General features: G+C 45.0%; 2 protein-coding genes across 5 annotated transcripts in view; both read left to right on the top strand.

The window, feature by feature from the left end:
- The first annotated feature begins 290 nt into the window (after positions 1 to 290).
- PTH (parathyroid hormone) lies at positions 291 to 1,357 on the top strand. Its single transcript, XM_015629867.1, has 2 exons — positions 291 to 376; positions 1,096 to 1,357. The coding sequence occupies exons 1-2, from the start codon at positions 291 to 293 to the stop codon at positions 1,355 to 1,357; spliced, it is 348 nt and encodes a 115-aa protein (XP_015485353.1).
- Positions 1,358 to 6,021: 4,664 nt separating this feature from the next.
- The window catches only part of BTBD10 (BTB domain containing 10), a 28,371-nt gene continuing 23,065 nt past the window's right edge, over positions 6,022 to 11,327 (top strand). The window contains exons 1-2 of one of the 4 annotated variants that reach the window (XM_015630451.3): positions 6,098 to 6,289; positions 6,785 to 6,819. The gene's annotated coding sequence lies outside the window, so the exon portion shown is untranslated. Of the gene's footprint in view, positions 6,077 to 6,097; positions 6,290 to 6,784; positions 6,820 to 11,327 lie in introns of those variants that run through there. The other 3 variants (XM_015630455.2, XM_015630450.3, XM_015630454.3) reach the window with 3 other exon arrangements.

Raw genomic sequence — 11,327 nt, 5'->3', positions numbered from 1 at the left:
GATGATGATGATGATGATGATGATGATGATGATGATGATGGGCAGCTAAAAATTACCAAAATTCATGGAGTTGCCCAGGGAATAAAAATCAGCTGCTCACAAAATTAGAAGTAAGTCCTTCATTTGCATTCCTTGCTCTAACCTGTTTCACAAAAAAAAAAAAATATTTTTCAAAAACTCTTGTCTGATGTTTTTAAACTTTTTTTTCCTAGTTTCAATTTGTTTGGAACTAGCATAAATAACTTGAATTACAGACTTTACATGTATTCATTCCTACATTTGTAGACAAAATGACTGCTGTAAGAAACCTGGCCCGGGCTGCAATCATTTTATGTGCCATGTGCTTTTTTACAAGCTGTGATGGAAGACCAATGGTGTAAGTACATTATCTCCCACTGGATGGCTTTTGCTGCTGCTGGTTTGTCTGTGCATGTGTGTGTGAGTTCTGTCCCTGCTTTTGAACCTTCTGGCCAAGCTCTGTCCTCTAGAAACACCTATGGAGGTCTCAAACACTCTGAGTGTACAAATGTTTTTTGAAAATAGGCAGCTGAGCAAAGGGAAAAGTATAAATCTTTTCTTATTATCCAAATGGGATAAATTTCATGTCTTGGGGGTCTGCACAGGTTAAAATCTTTTGTGCTGTGAGAATCTAGCTGTAACTCACATTTGGGCACTAACATCCACCAGCTGAGACACAAATCCACAGGGAATCATGCTTCTTTAGCTCTAATGAGAGCAGAAAACTGCCACTGAATAAATGCCATTGTTTCATTTATCACTTAACTAATATTGGATAAGCCCTAAGCTCCTCTACAATAGCTGAAGTAAATTATAGGGACAATATTGTCACAAAACTGAACTACTTCCCATCTTTGATGCCTTCTCGCTGATATATAACCATTACCAATAACACATCACCTCCCACCCTGCCTCTCTGCTCCAGATATCATTCTATACCTCGTGAATCAGCCAGGCAGTTTCTACAGCTCTGTATTGTGGTTCCTTGCAGAAGTTCCCAAACCTGGCCCTTTGAGCCAAGTTCTGGAACCCAAGAACACCCTCATGTGCCTCTTCCTCTGCTTTGCTTTGCTGCAGGAAAAGGTCTGTGAGCGAGATGCAGCTGATGCATAACCTGGGCGAGCACCGGCACACGGTGGAGAGGCAGGACTGGCTGCAGATGAAGCTGCAGGACGTGCACAGTGCCCTGCAGGACGCTCGCACCCAGAGGCCCCGGAGCAAGGACGATGTGGTGCTGGGCAGGAGGCTGCTCCCGGAGCACCTGCGGGCAGCGGCGCAGAAGAAATCCGTGGATCTGGACAAGGCTTACATGGATGTCCTGTTCAAAACCAAGCCGTAGTGAGAGCAGCCAGAGCGTTGTGTCTGTCCACGTGAGCACGAGGCTGTGTAGCTTTGATCGAGTAGGGAAATTCATTCATATTTATTCCAGCTGCAGTAAGGATTAAAGGCTCTGTTCAAGGTTGTAGCCCCCGCCCCGAGTGAGACATTTCACAACCAAACAATAAAATGTATTTACAGTCTACCCAGGATCACTGCTGGGTACCTTTTGGCTGATGTATCTTGTAAATTGCCAGCATAAAAGGAAAAAAGAAACCCAAGCCAGTAAAAAAGTTGAAAAACCATTAAAGGGCAGTTGCACAACTCTTACAGGGGCAGAATTTGTGTGTAATCACTAGGCCTGCTTGAATTGCTAACCAGCAAGGAATAAATGCAGGGGAGCTTGTCTCCAGAACAGGGCCTAGGGTTAAACTTTGTTCAGTTTTGTACTAATGGAAATACATAAATTAAACCCACACCTATTTTCAAAAGAAGGCCTGAAATCAAACGAACATTAATTACATAGCAAAAGCTGCACAATAATAATTTAGGATTACAGAGCGCAAACAGAAAAGAAATAGGATAGGAAGGCAAAGCTTAAGATTAAACTACAAAGGGATAAAATTAAAACAAATGCTGAAGAATTTTGCAAAATACAGAAATGAAGGGAAGGTTTGACTACCTTCCCTTCCTCCAAAAGATGAAACCCTGTAATTAACTGCAGAAACTGTGGGAGCAGAGGTGGTAGCACATATGTAAGCATGGCCCTAACTATAGAACTGGGAAATGATTCTGCAATTACAACTGAAACAAAAATCTTGTGGTACATACTTGTTGTGCCTCATTTTCTCCATAAACTACCACTCTCTGAACTCGTGTATTTTGTGCTAGGCCTCGTGTGTAATTTTTTTTGTGAGACCAGTGGCTCTCATGAATAAAATTACTCATTTCCATACGCAGTTTATAGGAGAATTGGGATCTCGGTTTTCCAGACCTCCAGAATGAGAACCATTAACATGCAGAAATCCATCTGGGAGAGGAACTATTAGCTGGAATACATTCAAACCCCAAGCAAGACTCAGAAAGAGATGCATAGGGAAAAATCAATCACAGCAACGATTCTGAAAAGCAGCAAATACAAAATGACTTTGCACGGTCTATGCACGTACGTGCTGAGGAGCCTCGGTGATTTCTGATGAAGAAGAAGGTTTTCCCAGCAGGAATACTGGTGGCTGCCTCCAAATTTGCCAGTGGCAGAGCTCAAAGCCAGGTGAATTGCTGCTCTGAGCCCAAGTGGCTGCATGGATGTTGCTCTGATTTGTTTGTTTGATGTCTGGCACTCCCTGGGGAGCCTGGTAAACCTCTCCTAACTCCCTCCAAACAGAAATGCAACCTGCTGAGGGCAAGGGATGTGTTTGTAGCTAGAGACCTACAGCCCATCCTTGTAGCAGAGCAAAGGCCCTGCTGCTGGAGCAGACAGCACAAGGGTTCTGTGCCACCTGTCTGGTTGTAGGGTCGAGGCCTTAAGGTGCACTTCCTATTTATTCTTTAATCAGGCATCTGTGCTAAGCTCAATAAATAAAATTGCATTTTTGTACCTATGTCTCACATATTACCAAATAAAGTGGACCAAAAGCTCTTGGACATTATTTTAAAGCATAAGAACTGGCTGGCCTGTGACTGTTTGGATATAATTTAGCATTTGTAGTAAGACTATGAAGCCATTTAATTTTATGACAGCAAAATAAGCACAAAAGTAATGATGAGAGTAATTTTTATTTTTCCTTTCATTCTTCCTGCATACAAAATCACAAGGGTGATTACACAAAAAGGTGTTTACCTGGCACAAACCAATTTATGTCCCCTTGCAATAATGACACATGCAGAAACTGTATAAACTTCAAATGCCAAAATCATTACTGGTTTCATTTTGATCTAAACAAAAAAATTCTACTCTCCAAACAACAAGTCCTCCTAATCCTCAGCTATCCAATAGATAAATGATGATTACACAAATCTTTAAACTTGCTGTAGACTTACAGTATGACTTTTCAGGACTAAAGACAGCACAATGGCAGATTAATTGGTGCTAGGTAATGCCCATTAAAAATAAGATGTCATATTAATATGATTACTTATTAATTGTCTAGAACATAGATTTGTTATGGCTCTTCAGCTTAAACCTCTGATCAGTGTAGCCTCAGTTAAAACAGCAAAAGGTTCAGCATGGGGCAGAGGATGTTATCAAAAACATTTTAATGCCAAAAAATGCAAAGATTCATTTTCACTGGACAAATGTGCAATTTTGGTCACCTCTCTTTCATAGACTGAGAAGACCAGAAAGAGGATGGTGAGAAATTATAGGACCACTGAAACACTTAAATATGATAATAAATCTCATCATAATAAATTGTAACAACTGCAGTTGTTAAAGAAATAAAAGCTGCACGATAAAGGTATATCAAATTGTCGACGATGAAAGAGACAGGACCCTGTGGTTTGCAAGCATGGAGCCATTTATTAATCCCAAAAGCTCAGTATTTATACCTTTCCAGCTGTAGATAAAAATAGCAGTGAGTACAATATGTGTGTATCCCAGCAATGGTGCTAAATCACAGCTTGGTACAGATCCCCACAGGCGTGTGAGCTCTTGCAAACACAGCACACCAGAGCACATCGTTATCTCTGGATTCAGAGTTCTGCTAAAGCAAACACATCCACTTGTGTCCTGAGCTGAGCAGCGCTCCCCGTTCTGCTCTCCAGCTGCAGTCCCACATCAAATAACCAGATGTGGCCTCGCTAGGGCTGAGGAGAGGGGAAGGATCACCTTGCCTTATCACCTGACAAAGGCCTGTTCTGCCAGGACCTGTGGCCTCGAAGGCCTAGCCTGTGCAGATGCATATTGACTGTAAACACCTGGTTTTTATAGAATCCTCAGTGAAAATCAATCGTGTCTCTCACTGGTGACTCACTGAAACAAAAACCACCAATATCAATCCTCAGGGGAAGCTAAACAGTAGCAATGAAAAAAAACAACAAGCTCATGAAAATTTAGCAAAGCCAAAATCACAAGAAGTCAAACAGAAACAAGACAGACTGTGAAATCTATAGCTTAAAACTCCTGCTGGCTATTTGACTAATTTGGCTTTCTAAGATGCTCCTGCCTGCTGCAAATGCTCCTGTTTGGTGTTGCTCAGTTCACCCCTGGGAGCATGGCATCTGACTCCTTGCCTTGTTTGCACATTCTGACAGCTTTTGTGCCAGCTGCTTGCCCCTCATTGTTCTGCTGCTGGCTTTCTAGAACTGCGTGGTTTGTCTCTCTGGCCATTGTTGAAGGATGGAAAAGAGAATTCACTTAACAGATTCACAGTTTGCTGTCTGCTGTAGCAAAGCTGCCATCCTTTATAGGGCATTTGGATATAGCAAAGGCACAAGTCTTAACTCTCTTGCCCCCTCTTCCCCTCCTGTCCCCAGGGAGGGGCATAAGGACTTCTAAAGTCCTTTCACCTGCTATGGAAGTCAAACCCTGCTTGTATTTAATGATGATGCATCATTATGAGATATTGATTTATATGAGAATATTTTAGAAAAAACAACAACTATTTTCTTTAGATCTGAGTCTATACTGATGGGGGTCACTATTGAGTTATTTTCCCTCCTCTATCCCATGAGGAGTGGGAAGGGTTTAGTGCCACTTGTGCCACTTCAGTACACCGAGGATGCCTAAACTGCGGGACAGGGTAGTTCAGAATGACAGCCACGTCTACTAATCGTATTCCTTAACAGGCTACACAGACTCTATATTTCCTAAAGGGCTGTACAAACACAGAGTTGTGATTTAAACCAGGAATCAGTTTTAGGATGAAGGTTGAGGTATCGGAGTCAGCACACCTAGATATAAACTGTATTATATGGCAGCTGGCCTGCTGTCATTCCCTCAGTGCTGCTCTTTAGCGGAGATGCCGGCTCCACAGAGATCCCGGCTTTTCGGGGACAGCCCGGATCCACAGGGGGAGCCCGGCTCCACAAGGGAGATCCCAGTTCCTCAGGGGAGATCCTGGCTCCACAAAGGAGATCCTGGCTCCACAGAGGAGATCGCGGCTCCACAAAGATCCCGGCTCCTCACGTAGGTGCCGGCTCCACAGAGGAGATCCCAGTTCCTCAGGGGAGATCCCGGCTCCACAGAGATCCCATCTCCTCACGGAGATTCCGGGCTCCACAGAAGAGATCCCGGCTCCTCACGTAGATCCCGGCTCCGCAGAGGAGATCCCAGCTCCTCACGGAGATTTCGGGCTCCACAGAAGAGATCCCGGCTCCTCACGGAGATCCCGGCTCCTCTGGGCGAGCCCGCCGCTCCCCATGGCCGCCGGGCGGCGCTCGCTCTCCAGCACCGCCCGGCCCCTCAGACCGGCCGGCCCACCCTCGGCGGAGAGCCGCGCGGGGGATTTATCTTGTTTCTACACGACTCGTTGCGATTTCAGTTTTGTTAATTTCATTGGCCGTGCTGTTTTCCCGTCGGGTTTTTATCCACAGGCCGCAGGTTTTCCATCCCCCTCCCCTCAGGGAGTCTCCGGCCGCTCCCTGGCAACGGCGTCCCGCGCACGCCCCGCCCCGCCCTCAAGTCTCGCGAGATGCGGGCGCTGCCGCCGCCTCCTCTGCTGCGCGGGGGCGGCTCTCGCGAGAGGTGGCGGCGGTGCCGGGCCTGGCGGAGCGGCGGCGGGAGGCGGCCGCGCCGGAGTCGGTGAGTGCGGGCGGCCGGGGGCGGCCGGCGGGCCTTTGGCACACTTCAGCTCCTTTCAGCGCCCTTCAGCCCCGCATCCCGGGCCTCCCGCCGGCGGGGCCTGCGCCGGTTCCCCTGCTGCAGAGCCTTTAGGATCGGAAGGGGTCCCGGGAGATCCCCCGCTCCGAGGCGCGGCGGGGTCAGGCGGAGCAGGTGGCACCGGAGAGAGTCCAGGTGGGTTGGGAGTGTCCCCTGAGGAGGAGGCTCCGGGAGCTCCCCGTGTGCTGCCGAGTGCTGCGCTGTCCTCACCCCCAAAGCCAGATGTGCCTGCCCCGGCAGCTCCGTGTCATCCGCAGCTCGAATTCCTGGCTTTCGTCTTTATTGTTTCTTGGTGGCACCTGCAGTCGCTGGGAGGCCTGCTGGGGGACAGTGCTGTTGCTCAGGGCTGCCTGACAGTCGTCGTGTAATTCCTGAGCATTTAATCAATTTCACAATGGGTTCAGTCTCTTTATAATTTTTTTTTTTCTATGTAACCATATTTTATTTGCAGAAAATATCAGCTGTTTGTATGATGAATCTGTCATAGTACGATTACTTGTTGCAGTTGCCTGTCATTAGGGTGTTTTTTTTCTTTACGTTCACTGTTGCCTGTAGCTACCGTGTCTGCATCTTTTTCCTCCTTATCTCTGGTCCCATCCAGTGTGTCACTTTAGAACCCTTTTCTTTCAGAATTTGGATCGAGCTCCATCATAGACCTCTCCCAGGTTTGTTCCTGTCACTTGTCTGGCTTCTTTGTCCAAAGGAGTGGTTGAGCCTTGTGTCTTTTTGTCCTTTATTGTTGGCTGCTTCTTACAAATTTGAATACATGCTTAAAATCCGGCTTCTCAGTAGCCTTTTGACTGTTGAAATGGTTCTCCTGACTTCTGTTTGCCTATATCCTTCACGAATCACCTTCAGTGATTCATTTAAAGAGTACTTAGCTCTGTTGTTGCTTCAGCTTTGTTGATCCTTTCCCTGGAAGATGCTTTCTTTCCCTCCTAGGTTTGCCAGAGAAGCCCAGTGTCCCAGAGAAACAATTCAAATTATCAGCCTCACACTATTTAGTGTTTATAACCTGGTGGTGCACACTTGGTATCTTTTTTCTGAGCTAAACTCTGCATCATATGGTGTCAGCTACCTGGAATTCCTATAGCTTGAACACAAGTACAGTCAAAAGGAACTGGATGGGGTTTTTTTTCCCTTTTTTTTATCCATTTTCCTGTAGTTGAGGAAGACTGTTGCACTGTGTCTGGCCAGTCTGTCTGTGTGTCTTGGACCAAGTCTCTTGCAAAACATCACAGAGATTGTATTTTCTTTTCCTATTAAAATCCAGATTACCAGAAGCCTTTGAGTATTACCCCTGGATCTGTAGCATTTCTGTCTCCAAACCTCATCATGCATCCTGCCTGTGCTCGCTGTTGCCCTCTGTGCAGATGGTGCTGTTTGAGGCTGCTCTGGGAAGCATTTTCAGCACGTTTGTGTTTGTGTGTTAATGCCAGGGAACCTGGGGGTTAAGAAAGACAACAAGCTACAGCAGCTTTCACATCCCACACTGAATCCCTTCTTGAAACCCACTTTTCCTTTTAGGCACAATTGCATTTGAAAATGGTGAACAGCTGATGTGTGGATGACATTGTGTGTTAAATTAGTAACAGATGTCATCACTGTTGGGTTTTCTGTCACTTTGTTATAAACTGTGTGTTTTTGCAGCTTGTGTGCTTCAGGCTGGGGCTGCTTTGTCCTGTATTCATACACAAAACTCAGAACCTCATTCTGTGCCAGTTCCTTTCAGCACAGCTTTCCTTCAGCAGCGTTGCTTAAATCTTGGCCTTGTGCTGCTGCTTATCAACGAAAGTATGTATCTCTTTCAAATACGTATAAAAGCTAATTTAGGCTTCATTTCAGGTGTGAAAAACTGTGTATGTGAATTTTCTTGCTCACTGAGATGTGTTGTCACTGCTGGCTGCAGCCATGGGTACAGACCTTGCTTGTCCCTTCAGGAAAGTTGGTTTCTGCTCCAGTGCCAGGTGTGATGGAGCCCTGTGCCTTCCTGCTCTCTGTGTGTTGGAGGGCCACCAGGGCAGGGGGCAATGGAAGGGAGTTGACTTCTGCTCCCTTTTCCTGCTCTGAGAGCCACGATTCTGCTTTTGGAGGGAGAATTTGCTCCCTCCACTGGTCTTCTGACAGGTGGAGCTGGGCAGATTTCACACATTGAGCCCAAATACGGAGGGGTAGCTGGGAGTCATCTGCCTCATGCTTGTTAGGCTTCCAATGTCACATAGCTGTTTTATCATCGTGTTCCTTTAGGAGTTACAGAGTTAAAGCTTGCAGGCTAGTCACTAGATATCTATTGTTTATGCTGCTGTAGACAGGAATATCATCGTTGTTTTTTTTTTGTTTTCCCCACTTGCTCATTAAGAGGAGCTTCAATCCTGATCTGCTGTGCTAATGTTGAGCCTGTATTGCAAAGGATGTCTGAGCTGTGCTTTAATCAGTGTCAATTTGATAATATTTTAGTGATGATAATTTATAAAGCTATTTTGTGTGACTGAATTGTGACTGATGTCTGCACTAGTTTGCAAGAAACTCACTTGACAGGTATGGATTTCCATGGTATGTGGTGTTTGCATTATGAGCTTGTGTCCTTTGAACTGTATTTCTTAATTAGGATGTAATGTCACCATGCTTGCATTCCCAGTAAATCTGACTTGGAAGTTCCTTTTTGTTGTTGCTTTGATGACTAGAGGCAGTGCACAGCAGACTGTCACCCCTTACAGAAAGTCTAAATATTTAATCTGAGTCTTGCAGTTTATTTATCACAACTAATGCCAGGTTTTGTCCTTGCTGGTGACTTGTGTGTTGGAGCTTCCCCATTATCCTTACCAGTGCATTTGGCTGAGGGAGCAGGTTAGAGCAGAGGAACTTCTGAAACCTGTCCTGCTTTTGGAAATGCTTCTGACCAAATGCCTGAAGAAGTATGTGTTAGTTATTTAAATGTTGTCCTCAGTACTGACAGCAGGAGCCATCAGATCTTTGCTCTACCTGATGAGCTGGTGGCCAGAAGACATCTTGGCCCTCTGCTTCAAAATTGCAGGGTATTGTAATCATCTTTTTTAGCAAGACTCCAGATTTTTGCAGCCTACAGGTACTCTGAGCAATTACAGAATGACTGGCTGGCTGGAAATGCCTTGATGTTGATTTTGATTAGCTTTGATTTCTTTCCTGAAAGATTTCCAGAGAGCATTTTCTACCCCCCGCTGGCTGCAGTGCCTTGAAAAATGCAAGTTCTGCATTTCACAAAAGTGCATGTCCACTTCTGTCCAGCACCTGATGTTGTCCAAATCTTGCTTGATCCGCTCAGCAACCTTTGTGCATTCTGTTTTGTCATGGCACAGAACTGAACATGCTTTAACTATTATTTTAAGTAATCTGTTCAACATCTATCACAAATTGGTGTATGATACATCCTTTCATGAGCTCTTTAAGTAGTGCTGTAAACACATTAATTACTGTATTTTGCAATGTCTGGGGTGGATCTACCTTATTGACTTTTAACTTCTCAAATCCCCTGGGTCTTTTCAATTCCCTTGTATTTCAGTAGCCTACAACTTTCATAAATTAGTGATGATTCTGGCTTCAAGTTGATGTTAGCAAATCTGAAGTGTTCTAGCTGTCTGTGCTGAAAGCTTTGAAAATTAAAGTCTGTTTCCTGATTTCCTATTACTCTCTGTGATGATTGTCTGGAGTATTTGCTTTCTGCAGAAGGGTATGAAATCATTCTTTACACCTGGAGAATTGCTAATTAGCTAATTAGAACATCAACCACTTTGGCCAATACACCAGTGTTGTGTGATCTGCTGAGGGTATTTAGATTTGATTCTTTATTTCATGTGCTCCCAGTGCCTTTTCACCTTCACCACTGTTTCAGGTGTGGTTCCTTCTTTTCATGGAAACCTTGGAACAGTATTTGGGGGCCAGGTACTCTTGCAGGGATTTTTGGTTTTGTTTTTTTTCTTGTCCACAAGGTCAGAATGTTCCTCAAAACATGTTTTGTTTATTGCCTGCAGTGTGGATCCATGCAAAAAACCCAAAAAACAAACCACAGCTGAAACATTCTTTTCTGCTGCAGGAAAGAGTGGGTTTGCAGAAGTGTTTAAAAATTAATCAGGATGACTGATTAGTTACTTCACAGAGTTTACACAGCATTTTCTAGTTGAAAAAGGAAACTATTTTCTACAGAGCAAAACAAAAGAGTTCTTTATTTATAGTCTTAGAGATTTGTTAAAACTTAAAATTAAATTGAGGAGTACATTTGTTTATAATTTGCACGAAAACGCTATCAGCAGCGGTCAAGGAGAAAAAATTGGCTGCGCTACAGCAAATTGTTTTTTAGAGAATTGTTAATTGTTGAGATCCTGTGGAGTGGAGGAGGATGGAGGGAAAACTCTTCATAGTGTGACACCCTTGGAACTGAACGAGAAGTTTCCCGAGATGTAGCTTTGGACGTTTGGGATCGTTTCCCCTCTTTCCATAGAGCAAAAATACACCCTGGCTCCGAGTTGGGTGCCAGCCTGGCACTTCATAGTGGCACTGCTGGGATTCCCCAGGAGCTGGGAGAAGGGAATGCTGTTGTTCATGGGAAGCTGTTCCATGTCTTTGCTTGTGTCCTTCTGTGGCATCTATTGTTTGTAAGGGCTTAAGTGTGGAGCTGCAGGCAAAGCACATGGAGGAGCTGATCCTGCTCTGAACAGGCTTTTTCCTTGTGTGGACCTGCATCTTCCTGCTGAATTTTCATTGTAAGAAAGATGGGGAGAAGGCAGAGAGTGTGAGACAGTATAAGGAAGTGGCTTTAAATTGGCCTGTCATCTGCAGTTCTCATAAAAGCAGCTGCTTTTGCACATGTTTGGAGTAAAAAAACTAAATTTAAACATTGGCCTCTATGCAAAGAATCAGAACTGCGTGCCTCTTTGTCCTCAGGTGTGTACCTGAGAGGGTGAGGTGCCTATAAAGCTCTTAGTTTAAAAAGGAAGAGAGGTTTTGGAATGAAACAAAAGCTTGTAAAGAAACGTGTGGTGCTGCTTGAGCCCTGAGATGCTGCAGTGCTTTAGCATGGCCCAGCCAAGGTGGGAGCTGTGGTTGTGTCCCTGGGACCTTGCCGTGTCCCTGGGACCTTGCCGTGTCCCTGGGACCTTGCCGTGTCCCTGGGACCTTGCCGTGTCCCTGGGACCTTGCC

This window comes from Parus major, chromosome 5 (genome assembly GCF_001522545.3).
Source record: "Parus major isolate Abel chromosome 5, Parus_major1.1, whole genome shotgun sequence".
Classification (NCBI taxonomy): domain Eukaryota; kingdom Metazoa; phylum Chordata; class Aves; order Passeriformes; family Paridae; genus Parus; species Parus major.
This window is presented reverse-complemented; position numbering and strand designations above follow the sequence as displayed.

Bases quoted from the DNA above. Each gene is read 5' to 3' on its own strand.
- PTH (XM_015629867.1), top strand. From the start codon at position 291: ATGACTGCTGTAAGAAACCTGGCCCGGGCTGCAATCATTTTATGTGCC. The intron at 377-1,095 runs GTAAGTACATTA...GCTTTGCTGCAG, and splicing joins TGTGATGGAAGACCAATGGT to GAAAAGGTCTGTGAGCGAGA.